General features: G+C 45.4%; 2 protein-coding genes across 2 annotated transcripts in view; one reads left to right on the forward strand and one right to left on the reverse strand.

The window, feature by feature from the left end:
* Positions 1–272: 272 nt before the first annotated feature.
* On the reverse strand, positions 273–16,111 carry Mlc1 (Myosin light chain alkali). Its single transcript, XM_050178246.3, has 6 exons — positions 16,021–16,111; positions 15,886–15,913; positions 5,311–5,451; positions 4,308–4,475; positions 3,573–3,659; positions 273–900 (listed from the first exon to the last, which is right to left on the reverse strand). The coding sequence occupies exons 1-6, from the start codon at positions 16,021–16,023 to the stop codon at positions 845–847; spliced, it is 483 nt and encodes a 160-aa protein (XP_050034203.1). The 5' UTR covers positions 16,024–16,111; the 3' UTR covers positions 273–844.
* A 78-nt stretch (positions 16,112–16,189) lies between these two features.
* The window catches only part of LOC126530913 (N-chimaerin-like), a 53,258-nt gene continuing 51,683 nt past the window's right edge, over positions 16,190–17,764 (forward strand). Inside the window, exons 1-3 of the mRNA XM_050178241.2 lie at positions 16,190–16,493; positions 17,111–17,170; positions 17,264–17,319. Coding sequence (XP_050034198.1) covers positions 16,478–16,493; positions 17,111–17,170; positions 17,264–17,319 — 132 coding nt within the window. The 5' untranslated portion in view covers positions 16,190–16,477. The remainder of the gene's footprint in view (positions 16,494–17,110; positions 17,171–17,263; positions 17,320–17,764) is intronic.

The raw sequence follows: 17,764 nt of genomic DNA on the forward strand, positions 1-17,764 counted from the left end.
CCCATTTTCTTCGCGTAGTAAGAGCGGCTGCGACGGTAACCTGGAGCTGGGAAAGGAGCTGGTCATTTCGATAACGTGCTAGTTGACTTCGCGAGCACCGTTCAAACACTGACGTCTGTCTTCAACTGCGCCGCATTGCTGCCACCCACGAAATCCACCGAAATGATGATCAATTAGTACAAGAAGTCAGAAGCGTATTGTGGGAAGCTCATGTGTGCCTGTGATTGTGTGCGTCATAATCATTGATTGCGTGGATAAAATGATACAGACAATGACAACTGCACGGTTTATTACAAGAGAACGCACACCACGTCTTTTTTTTATTATTGTCCGAACAGCGTAAATTTTCTAAGGCACGTTTCTTATGTCTAGGGAGCTTTATTTGTACACGCCCAATTACTTTCATCATGTCGGTTCCAATAGTTACAATTTATGGCTTTCGTTCTCTGTCGTCAGCGGTTCTCTCAGCATTTCCCTTCGTATAAGGCGGGGTAGACCTTGTCATCACTTCGCAATCCTGACGACCACGACGACTGAGGCGCCCGCTGGTGTGAGAAAGCACACCGACCGAGCGCCGAAGGGAGGTGTGACGTTCGCGAACCCGGCCAATCGGAGGACAGGAGAGGTGAGCAAAGATCAGGACGACCGTGGCACTTCCGGCGATCATCTCTTCCGCTGCCACTGCAGCCATTGTTTCGACGGGGTGACGATAGCTCCCTCGTTCGTCGGGCAATGGATGTGGCGAAACTTGTCGCCAGTGCGGACGGAGACAGACGGGTGGAGCGAAAGGAAACTGAGAGGACCTTGCGTGACTTCTTCGCCCCTCCCCCCTGGTATTTGTTGTTTACTTGTCCTTCTGCTCCTCGGGGAATGGTCCAGCCAGAACGTTCTTGATGAAGTCTGTGCGAAAAAAAGAAGAAAAAATAAACGCACTTATTAGGCAGGTCGATGCGATTACGTATTCTTTAAAAGCGAATAGTTTTATTTGGCTCCTTCAACCGTGTTCGTAGTTGGTAGTCGATGGTCGAACTCGGCAAGAAAAACGTTCGTTCGTTCCTTCTCTCGCTCACTTGCTCTCTGACTCTCTCTCTTTCTAGCCCTGTCGTTCGCTCTCTCGCTCGTTATTTCGTTCTTTAGACATTTACAGTCATGGTCAGTTGTTTCTGCACAATCTTTTTTTTTCACAATCTTTTTTTTTTTAAATACCTACCCGTATTCACAGAAACCTCTTTCGTTAGCCTATTTTAGCTAACCCTGATTTTGGTCATATTACTAGCGAAGGTCTTTGGCCAAAGGCAAATAATATTTCAAAATTTTTTAAAAAGCTTTGTGTATTCGCCCCACCCCTCCGTTATTTGTGATTAATAAAAGGCAAACGAATATTTTGCGCTATGAACTATATGACGGCGACTGGTCAAGGCTGCGCTAAGTTTTGTTTCCTTTCTTTTGCAACCTGAGGCATGAGGCAACAAGAGAATGAACATTTCTTTTCAATAACTCGCGAAAAGTCTTTAAGGCACTACGGAGAAAGCTATACAAAAACATTTTGTAATCTGTTTTGCGTGTACCGAGCCAGTCTAGAAAAAATTTCGCCCTGCGTTGGTTTCTTGTTAGCTTCCTTATGCGCCTGACATGCCACATAACATTTGATGTATGGGACGTGTCATCAGGTTATTTTACATTTTACATCGTAATAACGATGTAGCACGCAACAAACACGGAACGTCGACAACTGTTGAACGCAGTTTCATTTAAAATTATTGTTCAGGTTTGCAGAAAATAAATATTTTACAACGCGCCGTTACAAAGGCAGTTTGCCTTCATTTTTCCTTTCAGTTTAACTCGAGACAGAATAAACTGAATATAGACTTAGTTAAGCATGTAGCAACAACATAGCCGCTTTGTTTCCAGATTCTATTGGACTCATTTCTTTTTTCTATGGAGTGACACAAAAATAAACAGACGGAGCGTTTTCTGCCCGCAAGCGCTTGAAAAGAGGGTCAAGAGAGCACACCATTGAAAACACGTCGTGCGCAACGATTTGTGCATAATAGCTTTTGGCCTACGCCGAAGTCACGACTACGGATCAAGGCGTTCGTTCATCACGACCACAAAGACGCCCTTGCCCCGCCCCTCCCTCCAGGAAGAGCTTTCGAAGCTGAGTTCTGTGCATTTATTGAGATTTCACGATGGGCGCGCCTGGTCTTATTGATGTACCGCTTCTTTCGTTCGAGATGTTTGTCTCGCCGCTGACCACCGCGTCCATGGTTACTTCAGTTCGACGGTGTGCAGAACAAGTCACAACGAGCGGATGCGTGATAAAGACGCAAAGTCATTGATTATATTCTTCTATCGACCCGAGTAGGGTGCACAGCATATTAAAGCAGTCGTGGACATTTGGGACACATCGATTCCTCCAATGCAATCTCACAGAGTTCCCAACTGAGCCTCTTTGTCTTTGCTTTTGATTGCTTTGTCTGTGTGTGTATGTACGCTTACTTCCATCTTATTTTATTATTGCATGCTGTACAGAAAAGACGCTTAAATTATTTCCTACGTACACTCGGAAACAGTTTAGTACTGACCATTCTTGTACCTTTCGTTGGGTGAGTACTTGTTCCTTCATTTGAGTTCATCTTCGATAGTTACGCACGGAGGGCCTTTGAAAACAAAAGACTTCGTACACGACCAGATCTTCCATTGTTGTTTGGGAGGAATTGAATCCTCACGTCGTATTAACAGATACGACGTGACACCAGCGTATGACATGAAGAGTGTAATACGTGATGCTTCACATGGTAGCGCACTGGCGGAACCATATCTTGCATCGCAGCTGACTATACTAGGGATGAATTCTCGATCGATCACTGAAAGGCTATTACCACTTGCGAACGAAGTAATAACCAACCGGCGAGCCTTCTGAAGCAACGGAGATCCTCTCAGTGAACTTAAAGACGACGTGAATATAACTCGGGCGGGAGGGACGTCACGACTTTCGTGACATACACTTCCGCTGCCTTAACCAATCAGCGTACGACAAATGTGATATACCAATATCCCGAGAGTTATCAATCCATATTAAGGTCCTTCAATTCCTCACCCCTTTTCTGTGACTAAGCCGGAAGTTCGGCCCCCATTGAGCTGCAGAATACGAAGATGTCGCTGAGAAAGAGCCGCGTATCTGAGCTAGCCCGATCTGCAACGTAACGCCTCTGAAGAGCAAGCGAGCTCGCAAGACAGGATGCTGCACTTATAACGTAACACATAACGTATAGCCGGTATAACGTAACGATTCCTTCGTCTCGCTTCTATGCCAATCTTATCATCCAGCGTTCGCGGCCGGCTCATCTCGCTGATAATGCGGGCGCTCTGGCCATGCTCTGGCCAGAGCGCGATCGAAGCGCAACAAGAAATGGCATCGGAATAGAATCGCTACACTATCCCGGACAAAAATGCACAAGATGCACTATAGAGAGGGAAGTGGGATGTCAGTATGTGGCTCTGTCCTACGGAATTCTTGTTTTCTTTCATCAATGTCAGCGTAACGCGTGCCCCCGGACGATCGTACTTACTTTCGTACTTGATGAACCCATCCTCGTCTACTGTCCCTGCGCAGCACTGCATGATCTCGTCCACTTCGGCGTCAGTCAACCGCTCACCTGCGAAGGGCCATGAAAACAGGTTCTCAACAGCGACGCATGGTTCCTTTGTCTCTTCAGTTGTTGGCCTGCGTGTTTAACCACTCTAGCCTATAAAAATGTTAAAGCTTTCCAACAGCGTTTTCCTGTACACACACACACACGCCCAAGAACTAACTTTGTAAATCTTGAACATAGTATACGGGGTCGTGCAATGAACAGACATTGAGCAAACACAGCATAAAGACAGGACTAAGGGAATACTGCAATTAGCCCAAATCAGCACTCTCGTACAATTTTTTTTTCTGCCCTATTCGTAACGCATTTTTCAACGTGAAGCCTAAAAAAATCCCCGCACAATTCCCGGTATGTTTATTTTTCTAACTATACCTTTTTTTCACTGCTTTCTGTTAGCAGAAGCGCACTTTAGAGTACATATTGTAGGACAGAAGAGCGACAGAAATACTCTGAAAACAATAAGGGGAAGAGATCCCATGTTTCTACTACGCGCCACGATTTGCCATAAATGGCCGGACGACCAACCGAAACCTGTTCTTCTCAACTTCCTTGTCCTGTCTTCTTCTGTATCCTTCTGACAAGGGCGGAGGCAACTGTCCACACTGATCTCAGAGTCCACGGTAAAAAAAAATTATTGCTACGTAGACTCACCCAGAGACAGCAGGACGTGTGCCAGCTCAGCCTCGAGCATCTGTCCGTTCTCGGCCTTGTCGTAGACCTTGAGACCCTCGAGGAAATCGGCGTGTGTGCCCATGTCCTTGTCCTTCTTGATCTGGCTGTAAATGGGCAGGAACTCCTCGAGCGTCATCTTCTTTTCACCTGCGCAACGCGTGCGACGCACACCGCGGCTGTCATGACGGTATTACATACGAGCTCCAGTTCAGTGTTCGATCAGGTGTGAAAAAGTTTGCAGAAAAACTTTGCAGATGAAAAGTTGCTGTGCAGGATTGCGAGGACAAAGAAAATGCCGCGCCGTAGTGGCACACAGTTTAGATAGACAACAAAAAAAGCAAGAGCAAAAAAAAAATGGCCATTGTGAAGCAAGAAAAAAAAACATTTCAGGGAATTCAGCAGCGCTGGTGTGAAAAAAAAAAACTAGAGAACAGAGAGAGGGCTCTTTGTTTGAAAGCAGCAAGATTTGCCGGCATATAAATATTCGCATGCATGCAACTGCGCATGGGAGAGGGCAGAGAAAGGGTCCTACGATAAGCAGGGCAGTAGAGAGTGAAATAATAAACAACACTGTGTGATACACTGATTTCACTTTTGTGCCCAACTTGACTAAGCATAAAAGTCACCATGATTCCACTGCCAACTTTTAAATAATTTATATTAGTATCCGAATGACCGCTGGTGTTTTGAGAGGCAGCCAGTGGATTCAACGCAGTGAATTCAATAAGAAATGGAGCACTTGACGATGCATCGATGTGGAGTGCCAGGTACCGAATCTGAGAAGCTCTGTCAGTAAACGGTCTGACATACAAACGCTACCGAGAAAAAAATAAAACGAGCCTCAGCTTGGAAATACGGTGCAATTCTTTGTACGGGTTAATGTCACGGCTATGCCGGGCAAGGAATCCTCGTAACTTCGCGCGACAACAGTTCACGGTACGCCCTTAGCGAAATTCGAGCGCGCAATGTGGTGTATGATTACCCCTCTTCTGGGTGCCTCCGTTCTTCTCGATGATGGCGTTGGTGGGGCGCAGGTCGAGGGACCTCAGCAGGGATCCAAGGTCGGCGCAGTCCACCTTGCCCTCGGCGCACATGTCGTAGATCTCGAAGTGCTCGCGAGCCTCTGCACGTGTCCAGAAGGAGTGTGACAAAATGGTGAGTCGGTATATAGCCTCCTCAGACACAACAAAATCCTAGTGACACAACACCTTTTAAAGTCATTTCTTATCGTCAACCGATCTGTTGCCATTCTGATAATAAATTTGGGTAGAGAGTCCGTTTCTCCACTTGCGGTATACAGAGCTTCATAATGATGCGTAATGAAAAACAAACGTCTTTTCTTTTGTTAAACAAATATATGCAGTTTTAACAGCAAATGTCATTCCCTCGCCTTTATTTGTCCTCCTGAATCACCGTGTCATCTGGTGGCACTTGAAAAACTAATGCACAGCACATTCATTTTTCGTAGTCGGTGACAATGCAGCGGTACCTTTCGCATGAAGTTTCTTGAAAACCAGTCGAAACAAAATCATAACATGTTACTCATATGGTGCCGCCTGTCTCTAGCTTTATGTTGCACCAGATTACTATAGGTTATCTCTCGTGGTTTCACTTTGAAAATGATGAAAGCTGTTGTCCACAGAGGTCGACACTGTGTCTGAAGAGGATAGGAACGCACGATGGAAAACAGCGCTAAAAAACAAGGAGGCCGGAAGAACACACCACAACGCTAGCGTTGATTGCCCACTAATGCCCAGTTGTCAAAGCGGATAGGCGGGCTAATTGGTTGCTACAGCTTGCATACATGATGACAACGCGAAATTAATGGAACGCGCGCAAAAAGAGAAAAGAAAAAAGAACGAAATGGTTGATGTCCAGCGCTTGTCCCGTCCACTCGGTTTCACTGGCGCACCATGAGTTCGTGCTGTCAATATATTTTCATGCTAACTAAAGATTAATTGAAAAAATAGCCCCCAATAAATCCGCTTTTCAGTCGGACTGTTTCCCTAATAAACAACTAGTTGGCACCCAGCTTTCACATCGTTCTCCGTTCTTCTGGTGTCCGCGTTTCTTTCTTCTTATTTTACATCCTGAACAGTTGTGTACTAGAGGCTTTTAGTATTCAATTTCTTGGATACTCAGCGAGTGGCCTTGTCAGCTTCACACAAATCTGGCGTGCAACTGTCCTGGTCTGCAGTAGTGGGAACACTGCTAAACTCCCGGTAATAAGCACCACTTGTACTTAGTAAAGATGAGCATGTTAATTTGCAACATACTCCGCCGTAGCGTTCCTAATTAGCACATTATAGGAATATCTTGCCATAATGGAAGAATGTGCACGCGTCGTTGCACAGGTCTATCGCTGTTTGGTAAACAGTAAGTTATTGTCAGTAAAAAAAAAAAAAATGACTCGCCATCCCGGCCCTGCAAAAGTGGATTTCTAGCGAAGCTGCTGAAAACCACTACTACAACGGCTGAAGGAGGTATGCAATGTTTTATTGCCTTAGAGTAATGGTAGTAATGGAATAGTGGTAATTTTGACAGCGTGACGCCACCCATAGCGGTGCTGCAGCAACATTGAAATCTGTTGCCAGGCTGGTTATTTTACATACAAAAGGTTGGGGACGTCACTCCCCACTTCACAAGCTGCCGTCACCGCGACAGCTTGTGCAACAGTAATCTTTACCGGGAAACGCATGCGGGGAGCGCTACGTGCTTTGCATTGTAATCAGGAGCGCCCTATCATCAATTATGTGACTCGGATTCTTGTTTTGATCTTGTTCTTTAAACGAATGCTGTCCTGTATCATTTATGCGTGCTCCCAATGAATTCACGCACTGTTCGCTTCACTGCGCCGAGTGCGTGTAGCATCTGTCTTACAGGGGTACGAGCGATTACATATTTTGTTTGCTTACGGGGTACGGGCCATTACAGACGATGATAATGTCTGCTGACGGACGCGGACACGGAAAATGCCGACCACCGAGAAGCTAACAGCTTCGCTGTAAAGAACTTAGTGAATATACAATTAACTTTATTGGTCACTAGAATTTCGGCTCACTGGGATAGAAGCTCGGGAAATTAAAAATAAGAAAATGAAGTCAAAGTAGGAACACCTTAAATCTTGTCCCACACAAACATGAACGGCTAGATTGAACCATACGAGCCTTTCGCGTTATTTCTCTCTCTCTCTCTCTCTCTCTCTCTCCGCCTCAGTTCCACTAAGTACGCGTACAGTACACGAGCAGAATAACTTGCCGTGGAACACTACGTCGGCATCTTCGTAACATTTACCGTCCGTTGTGCGGAAATATTTGTTTAAATAGGTGCTTAGATAGATATTTTGTTTTGTTTTGAAGTGCTAGAGGTCTTCTTCCATATTCGATAGGAGACTTTTAATAGATATTAATGCGTTATCATTAGGAGTGTCAAAGTGAGACAAAGTGTATGCGTGTGAAGTGTAAAGTGTGGAAAGCCGGTGTTCTGCTCTGGACCAGCATCAGTTACACTTCGTCTTCAAAGCAGCAGGACGTGTATCGAGTAAGCTCCTGAACCACACTCAGTTATGCGGTGAACGTGGTTTAAATCGTGAATCCGGGACCTCAAAAAGGTGCGACGTAACGCTACCGCATTTCTCTCGCATTTATCGCTCAATCGCCACGGAATATCTTTTTTTATCATTGTTGCTTCGCCTACAGCTGTTTTTACTGTTTTGTTTTTTGTTAGTGCTTTGTGGGGCTAAAGCGATGTTAATCAATTTATAGAACTGTGTCCCTTCGTCTGCTCTGCATATACACCTTTGTGAATATTTATTGTATCAACGTTCCTCGCACCTACATCCGCATGAGCGCTAAAATCATTAGAATTAATTAACTGACTAATTATTTCGACGAAAATTACAAGGGGATGAGTTCAACTCATTCGCGCGTTGACGGCATCCATATATGACTAGAAAATACTAGGTAGTAAGCCTCTGCATTACGTCGCCACATCATACCGGTGGCAAATGTGTTATTATTATACGATAAGGTTTCTCACCATAAATTGCTTTTTAAGCCTGATAGAATAGTAATAGGTAAAAAAGTATTAAAATGGATAAAGGCCTATTTATCTATGCGTCAATAGGCTGTAAGGATTGAGAATTGCAATTCAAGTCCATTGCGTGTGTACTCGGGGTCTCCGCAAAGTTCCGTTTTAGGATCAATACTCTTTTTTGTTATTTGTTAATGATTTAGCAGTGCACTAGTTGAAGCGCATACCGATGATTGTTTGATTTATTCTCCAATAGCTTGCGAAGGTGACGAAATTAATGCGAACAGACGCTTACAGACATTATATGCATGTAAAATGGAACATACAAATAAACTAGAGCAAAACAACATTTGCGCATATTCGCTCAAGTAGGCGCGAACTTTCCTTCATGCACCACATCGGACACAATCCTTTAAATATTGCAGCTTGTTTCAAATGCTTAGCAGTCAGCATTAAGCAAACATACCAATGACACTCACAGACTGATAATGTAAGTGTTCCAAGGCAATATATATATATATATATATATATATATATATATATATATATATATATATATATATATATACTTTCTAAAGGAAAAGCTGGAATATATTGTGCTACACGAGACGTGAAATTTAACAGCCTGCAAGACATTTGTACGACCAACCTTGGAGTACGCTTGTGTTACATGGTCCCCTCATTAGAAAGTCCTGAATGCAAAACTAGAAAGAATACAAAGACTGGCAGTCCGTATCATATACGGTGAAGTTGTGATTAAAGGTCTGCCGATTTTGAAAATTCGTTAGATACTTTCTTTTTTAGATGATGCACACTAAATTTTGCTAGGAGCATTTATTTGTTGACTTTTCTTTGTGTAATCACTCTTCTTTCTTCCTTGTTTTTCTGTTGTTAACTACCAAGCGTCAGTGAGTTTGTATGTTACATAGAATAAATATTATGCATCATGTATTCTTGGCACAACACTCTCCCTGTAATGACCGCAAGAACGGGATTGATAGTATAAAATAAATAAATACATGAGTAAAGTTATTATTATTATTATTATTATTATTATTTGCTATAGTGAAATGGAGCATAAGGAAGTGTGCCGTTTTATTCGCGCCTCTCCAATTGGACCCCTTATATTTAAACTCCGCTCGCCCAACTCCTGACACTAATTGTAACGGCCTTTATTGGACGAGTACATGCTGCCAGCCACCACAGGTAACTGTCGCAACGTCAGTCATCTCCGTCGCCCGTCTACATGTGTGCACATCCCGACTAGCAAACACCAGCCATCTAAGTAGTATGTACCTTCCCTCTCTGTGTGTGTTTCCTCTCCCCCCCCCCCCTTTTTTTCCGTTTCTTTACTTTTTCCCCTTTGCAAGGTAGCAAACCAGGCCTCTGTTCAATTTTCTTTTTCTTTTAAATTGGGCAGGAGGCCGCATGAATAGGTTCAGTGGAGTGACGCCTCGAGAAGGACGCGGAAGAAGCCAATTGCCAATTACGCACGCGCAGAAGGTGCGCAGGCCTAAAAGACAAGGATACGGGCACAGGGTACAATGGGCCCGGCGATGTAGCACGCGAGGAGCGAAGGCGAACAAGGGCGCCCAGCCGAGTCGGCGCCGCTTTGCTGAACCAGCACCGGGCCCAAGCAGGCCACTTTACGGGTGCGCGCAGCCTTAAATGGCGCTGGTAGCCGGCCGCGCCTGCCACCGCGGGATCCCGAAGCGGAGGACCCGCGGCGCTCATAGCCGCGGCTCGAGCGGCAGCCGCCGACGTCGGGGCGAGCGTCGGTGCGCCTCCCGAAATAGGAACCGGGCTCCCGTTGCCTGCTTGCTCGGCCGACGCACAGGGCGCGACGCCAAATTTAGAGGCCCCGACAAAAGCCGCGGACTCCTTCTACTACTCCGTCCATGCCCCCCTTCTAACTCTCCTCCTTCTCGGCAGACATGGCGGCACCGCCAAAAGCCATCTTGGGCAGCCCGCGGTCCGACAGCGGAATCTGTCCGGTCACGCATTCCCATTCGGGAACGTGCCGTACCGGCGCGAACGCGTCTCGCGTTCACGCAGGTTAAAGAGCAGTGTACCAGACACGAGATTTGTTTTTCGCAGCTGAGGCTCAGGTGTTGAAAGCGGTGTAGTGCACAAAAGACCATGGCACGGGCTACGAGTCTTGGTCAAATTCCTTTGTGACTCACAGCCATGAGAGAGCGAACGATGGGAAGTGTGTGAGCGAGCCGGCGGCGTAAGGTGGGCTCAGTGGATGCACTCTAGAGGTGACAGCATCATTTTAGGCTACGGCTGTGGGCTGTTTCTTTTTTTTTCTTTCTTTAATGCTCCCGCGGTAATGGCGAGTAACACAGCTACATAACGGCGATAATGGGACGCCCCGATTGTAGCGAATGGAAACAACCTCCGACACTCGCATCTGTCTAGGCTTGCACGGTCGTACACTCCCTAAAATGTTTTCACAGATCGCAACTACAGAATTGCAGCTTGTCTGGCTGCTGCGCTGCCTCTTGATGAGGAGGAGAAGAAATGAAAACAGCTGTGATTTTTCTTTTTTTTTTTGCCCGCGAGAGAGACTTTTCAACTATTGTCCCAACTTCCCACAGTGGCTCGTCTGACAACCTCCTTTAACCGCAGCGCAACACACACGAGCGCTTCTCTTCAAAAGTTCCAAATCCACCCCGCATAAGTTGCCGGTGTTGCTCCTGGTCCCTGCGATAGGACTCGCGCTTCTGTCTGCCATAGTGTCCAATAGCAGAGAAATATGAGCACTGGAATTCCCCCTCACCCTCCAACTTTGGAAGGTGAGAAGGAGCTTTCGTGTTTTGCTTTGGAGTGATGCGAATACGATCCGTTCGGTTTCGCTCCCAGCTTTTAGAATGCGCCAGGCATCCGACCCGTGTCCCCACCGCGTGGTCGGGAATCGGCTCTGGGAGCGGAGAATGCGACGACCCTGATACTTCAATCCTACGTTTTTGTTATTATCCGTGGCGCCGAATGACCGAACCCGATGACAACAGCGGGTCCCCCGCGCGTGCCAATCAACAGGGCAGTCCGTTTAGAACTATATTGCCTATAACGATAGCCGGTTGTAACGCTGCGTATACTGCCTACTGCATCGAATTAGAATGTGCGTAAAACCAGCACGGTTATAATGAACAACAATATGCGTTTATTACGATCACAGTTTCCAACCATCTAATCGTCCTTAGAGCTGGACTTCACTGTAGAACCTTTACCACAGTTACCTTTAACCGTTACCACGTCCGTGCAGATGCCAGCGACGTCTGTTAACTAATACGTGTCTGACATGCTCATATTTCACATGTGCATAGAACAGTGCGATCGTGTTAAATAATAGCGGTTGAAAGTAATGGTTGTTGTTGCTTGTCAAATGCGACAAAATGAGAAGTTTCAAGATAATGTAGCTAGAACATAATTGCTGCGTTACCCCCGTCCTGGTCTCACACACAATATGGCCGGAAGAAAATGGTGCTCTAATGCCGCCCCGAAGAATCGCCATTCTTTGTATTTGGCGATCCTATAACTAATCTTGTGAGGAGCACACAGTTTCGACCCTTCTTCTATTTACATTGTCTCAACGCAAAAGGCCGGGAGTTTTATTTATGTTAGAACTGCTAGTTCTCCGCTGAAGCATTCCCCTTGAGACATAAAGGAAGGTGGGGAATGCAGGATAATCCTCGTCGCCAAAGCATATATGTCACCCGATTCGAAACGAAGTTACGCAGTTCGTATGTCGAACAGAAGCTTCGACAGCCGACACATTGCTTTCTGCACTTCATGCATTATCGGTGGAGACCCAGACGCGAAGCCATTGCCGAACTCAATTGCGACTATTCGCTTTTGCGTGCTGTCATCGAAAGCTCACTGTTATTTCGAGCCACACCGGAGCCAGTCTTCCAGCAGGGAAGTGCGTAATATTAGACGATTCCTGATGGCACCGCAAGTCGCCGAGAAACTTTATAAGCCACTCTAACTTAGGTATGCATGTCACCACGACACGATTTCCGAATTGTATGACATAAATCTGTAGCAAGTCTATTTTAACTAGCGACGTTTTCTTTATTTTTAAGCGTGTTTCTTTTATTTATTTATTTTTTCTCAATCTTCGTTATCTCTGTTCATAGGTGGACAAGAATCTACCTAACTACTAGAGGCCTCAAAAATACTGCAGAATGTGCACCTGAAATGACATCCTATCTTTCCATTTCGGTCGGCATCTTGACGTATACGGTCGAATACCAGTCAGTCGGAATTCGCTGCTTCCATCAGTCATACATTTATGCATTTGCTCACATGAACTAATGACAACTTCGGCTTCTCCAAATTCATGCGGAAAATGCATGTACTATATCGGAAAACTGACAAAGCAAGACCTGCTATCACGGTTACAATGAGCCGAATCGAACGTAAAGGCGGTGGCACCATAAGAGATAGCTTTTAGGAGCTACCGCCAGTGAACATTACGAAAACTCATGCACAGCCGGCCAGAAATGAAAAGCGATAGCTGCCACGTGCTCTATTTTTTTAAATGCGCAAGCATTTCTATGCTTAGCCAACGAGGAATCCATACCGTCCGTCCGTCCATCATGTAAGACGATCGCTTTTAAGATAAGGCCCGCAACAGCGAGCGAATTTACCTGCGTGCTGCCTCTCGCTTCAACGCGAACTAAGCGGCCAGAACACAGCGCACACGAAGCTATCAGCATTCGGCGCGCTCTGTTCCCATCGCAGATCGCTTTCAAGATGGGACCCGTGCGGCCGCGCCATACGCAGCCGCCGCCGGAGTACGGTTGCTCACGCGTTTGATAATGGTTCGACGCGAATGGATAAGGCGCTAAAGAGCGATAACGACTTATAATGATCGGAACGTTATCGGCGCACTTGGCGCCGCCACCTGCAGTAGTTTGCTTGCGTCATCAATTCCCCTTGCGCCGCCGTCCGCAGCAGTTCGTGTCGCCGCAGCGCTGTCGTTTATACTGGTCAGATCAGGTTTCATAACAATGATAATGACACCGGGCTACGTGAAGGTGAGCAAGTGGCATAATGTACACGAATACTTAGACAGCTCCCAAAGGAATATCTGCGTGAATTTTTTTCCCCTAGAATGTACTTCATTGACTGATCCTGTCCCGAGATGTTGGCGCGCAAAAAGTTGAGTCAAGTGCGATAGAATCTTTGCAGCGCAACCTTAGCCAGTAATACATTTGTGTCTGAAATATGCGAGGACAGCCCGACTGTTCGCATGCGCAGTCTTATTCGACTTTTAAGTTAGCTAAGCCTGACGCTGATTTTGATGCAAAATTTCTAGCTCTTTGCACATAATATACATGGTAAATAGTATTGTACTTTGTGGGATTACATATTCCAGGGGAACGGCTACTTACCTAACATTTTTACGCATGCAGTTGCCGCGTTTATCGACATAAGCGTTAAAGTAATTGCGAAATAACTTCTTACATTTTTTTCACAGATGCGCCAGAAACCAGTGAAATAGACAAGTCATGCAGATTTTGAATAATGCATAGTGTCGAAGTCGGTTTCGCATTGCATGAAAGTATAACCATACAGGTCTTCCCAAACACGCGTCTGCTGCAACCGCGGAAAGCACTTGCGTTGATAAAATCGCGCGAGCATAGGTGATCTGCTGTCCAACTAACGCCTGTATGACACGTTTTGTCAAAAAAGTGCAAAGTAAAACAAAGTGTCTTTGTTCGCTCTAGAAAAGATACTTCCGATACTCTCGTATACCGATGCGCGCGACTAGAGAGAACGTGATATAGGCATTGAAATAGCGCAAAGCGTGGGAAATCATTTGTGCATCAGCTTGTCAGCCACCTTAAGTCAATATTATGCACACTTTCCGATTTTATTGGCGCTGAGGTTCTCCTTCCCCTTTTCTCCCCTTTCCCGTTCGTTTATCTGCGTTTACCTTACTTCAAGGCCCATCAGTGCAACCCGATTCAGAGCTGTCTGTCGGCGCGTGTGTGCATATATTTGTATATGAACTATTGCGAGGTAAGAAAAAAAAATGAAATATTTTCCACCATTTACTTTGACCTTGGAGCGATCGAAGCGTCGATGGTTTAGGTTTCACTGATGCGACCCGTGACCCCTAAAATGGCGGCAAGGACGTATTATTCAGTCAACCGCACACGCAACTATAAGAGACGGCTCAAGATGCTATATTGTTCAGCTTCACGAAAATTTATCCTTGCCGTTCAGCACCTGCAGAATCAGGCTGTCCATTCTTGTGGAACTTAAATAATTTCGTTTTTTAGCAACCACAGCATACCCAAGCTTTTTTTACTATAGTAGCGTTAGCGTTTCGTCTGTGAGATGCGAACCAATTTAGTTTTTGTTCATTCTTCTCTTTAATCTTCTTTTACTTTTTACAAAGCTAGACGAGAGAACTAGGCCACCCCAGTTGGCAATGGTAGGTTTCTATAGCACAAACGGAATTTACAGTACTGTTACAGGTCAAGCCTGTATCTGCTTTATTGGTACCAACGTTCAGATAAGGTATTGCTGTACGTCTAGCGAAGCGTAATATTTTATAAACCTTGGTGTTCACAGCTGTCTTACGTATGGTACTTTCGGAACGCCAGTCGCGTGTTCTATTAGAGAGGTGCCCCCTCTTCCTTACGTAATCTAAAAACTTGTGAGGAGCTGGTTTTTTTAAGTTCCTCTGCACTTCATATCCAAGCCCCCAGTTTTATTCTACCCGTCGCAATCATGTGAACGACAGTCCCTTGAATGACCAATAAGCCAAAGACAATTACTTCTGCGTTACAGCGCCTATACTCTCGTACGTTAATTATATTAAGTTACCATTGCTTTCTAATAAAGAGTAGTGAATGCGAGAAAATTGCATTAAAGCTAAATTATTTCCACTCTTACAATGAAGAAGAACGGTAGAGTAATTTTACGTTTGTTTAATGAAACATTTTCAGCTGCTACTTTCGTATGTAAATGCTTTGCTAGACAGATATCTACGCAAAAAAAATTTACGAGGTGCGGAATACTACCAATAAATCAAATAAATATCACTTTAAATGAAGATTTAGAAATATTCCTTAATACAGAAAATATCCGGTCAAGTGTTCGACCCAGAGAGTCATGGGTATCAAATAACCGAAACACGCCTATATTTAGCTTCTCTGCCTGAAGAACGGTGCACGAGCGCGCCCTGCCACAACATACTTTAAAGGAAATGGAGACTGTCGCGCTTTCACTGACCTAGCTTAAAACACGTGTAAACCCTGCGATGTGCTCAACAAGTTTCTGCACAGTTTTCCCTTTTTTTCTCAGCGCTGGATACTTTTCCACTGGTTGTGCTTAATGCACGTCGCGCGGTACCAGAGATATACCATTGGAAACGCACGCGAAATATTCGGGATCACTATTGCAGGTTAATAAGCAATTAGTACTCTTCTCACATACAGTGTACTGTTCGTCGCACTGTCTAGCGAATACGCTAAAACAAACAAGCAAATATGCATTCACTCACGTTCAACTTCATTGGGCTTGAGGTCCGCCTGAAAACGGGAGAGAAAAGAATATGTCGAGAGAAGTTTAGGCTCGTTGTCTCAAGCGGCTGAGGGTCGAGGTATCCAAATCTCGGGCCAGAAATGCAGGGACGCACCATTTTGTTCTTCTGGAGGGTCTCTTCCTACGAGAAGCTGCTCGCCGTCCTGGTCCGGATCGCGAAGTGATGTGGAAGAGCAAACTTTAGAGTTGCTTATATGGTCCTCCGCGCGGCGGCGCCACCGGCGCGAGTCTATTTTCGCTGCGCTCTCTTCTCTTTCCGGCCGCCGTCACTCTCCTCCCGCTGACTAGCCCTAACGGCGAGCGAGTCGCCGACAAAAAAAAGTTTCTCGCCGCTTGATGACTGAACGCCTGCTCAAGATGAGTTGATGCCGGCCTCGACCGGAAGTTTAATAAAGCATTTGACAAGGAGGGGATGCCTCGCGCGATGCCTGCTACTTCTGTGTTGACGCCGTCTTAGCGTCGGACGACCGTGTGCGCGTGTGTGTGTATCGCGGTTTCGGCGATTTGTCATTTCCTGCAGCGCAGCCCGTCGCTTGCGCCCATTTGTGGAAATGGCACGACAATTCGGTGAGCAAATGCGCCATGATCCGTCGACTACTTTTTACTGTGCGTTCAGCACTTTGGTGATAGTTTGCACGAAGTCCGGTAGAGAAGTGAGCGCCCGTCCCCAGAGCTACGGTTGGGGCAATTTTTTTCGGTGATCGGCGAGTGCTTGGTGCCTATTCATTTCGCTAGTGCTTACATAAAGCGTGTGAAGCTCCACCCGGCTTTCGATTCGATCTGTTGCGCCGGTCATCTCTTATTGAAATTCTTGTCCTAGAACTCATGCGAATCATATCCAGGTAAAGTTTGCAGCCGTTTGGGTGCCTGCCAGACCTAAATATAGTGTGCAGACTGCGGGGACGAGTCAAAAGCACCGCTGTGCAGAAAGATCACCTATCGCTTTCCATTCCTTGGATATTTTCACAGCCGACTCGCCTGACAAGAATGCACACTTGCTCGGCCGTATACATCTCGGGCCTTCGACTCAAAGCGAGTCTTCCGAAAATAGACTTCGATAGCTTTAGAAAAAAAAAATACGTATATGGTTTAGTCAAAGCTAGTGATATAACTGAGGGTACCGCTGTCCTCACTGTAGCTCGTGAGGGAGTCAATCACCGTTTATTTTACTTTCACTTTCGCAGCGGAGAACATGAAGCAAAAGCATCATATGAATGAAATACCTCAAGTTTGGAAGTCTTACTGTAGGTATTCTCTACTTTTCACTTAAAGCATGCTCGAAATGTAACTTTCCGAGATTATACTGAAGGAAAATAAATGATGTTGATTATTTTCAGTGTACCAACTTCAGCAAAAGGCACCAACACCAAAGAGGATAGTCTGCAATAAAGAGGTACGCTGGGCTCCCAGCAAATTGGTTTTGTTCCCTGTTCCTTCACCATCTGTCTGCACAAATCAAAGAATGCCGTTGCGGTGACGGCACGATAGTTGCATATAAAGAAGTTTGTACCTTCTCTAGTTTATTAGAACAGCAAAGCAAAAATTTTGCATTTGATAGAACTACTTTGTATTCTGCTTAACAAAGGTGAGCATATGGGAACTGGATTTTTGGGTGGTGTTACCTAGACAGTTGGGACTGCAGAGTGTGGCATATAATATATAAGCAGAATATACAGAACTAGCCTTATAAATGTACTAGTATAAAAGTAGTATTTACTTTATAGTGCTGCAGTGCGGGTGCAATGATGCAGTCTTCAAATCACGGAACCATATTTCTCCTGTTGGAGTTTTGCATATAGTATGTTGAAAGCTGTTTGTGTAACCTTGCTTTCATTTAT

The sequence above is a fragment of the Dermacentor andersoni genome, chromosome 5 (genome assembly GCF_023375885.2).
Source record: "Dermacentor andersoni chromosome 5, qqDerAnde1_hic_scaffold, whole genome shotgun sequence".
Classification (NCBI taxonomy): Eukaryota; Metazoa; Arthropoda; class Arachnida; order Ixodida; family Ixodidae; genus Dermacentor; species Dermacentor andersoni.

Bases quoted from the DNA above. Each gene is read 5' to 3' on its own strand.
- Mlc1 (XM_050178246.3), bottom strand. The intron at 4,476-5,310 runs GTAATCATACAC...CGCGTTGCGCAG, and splicing joins CGGAGGCACCCAGAAGAGGG to GTGAAAAGAAGATGACGCTC. The intron at 3,660-4,307 runs GTGAGTCTACGT...GGCCCTTCGCAG, and splicing joins ACACGTCCTGCTGTCTCTGG to GTGAGCGGTTGACTGACGCC.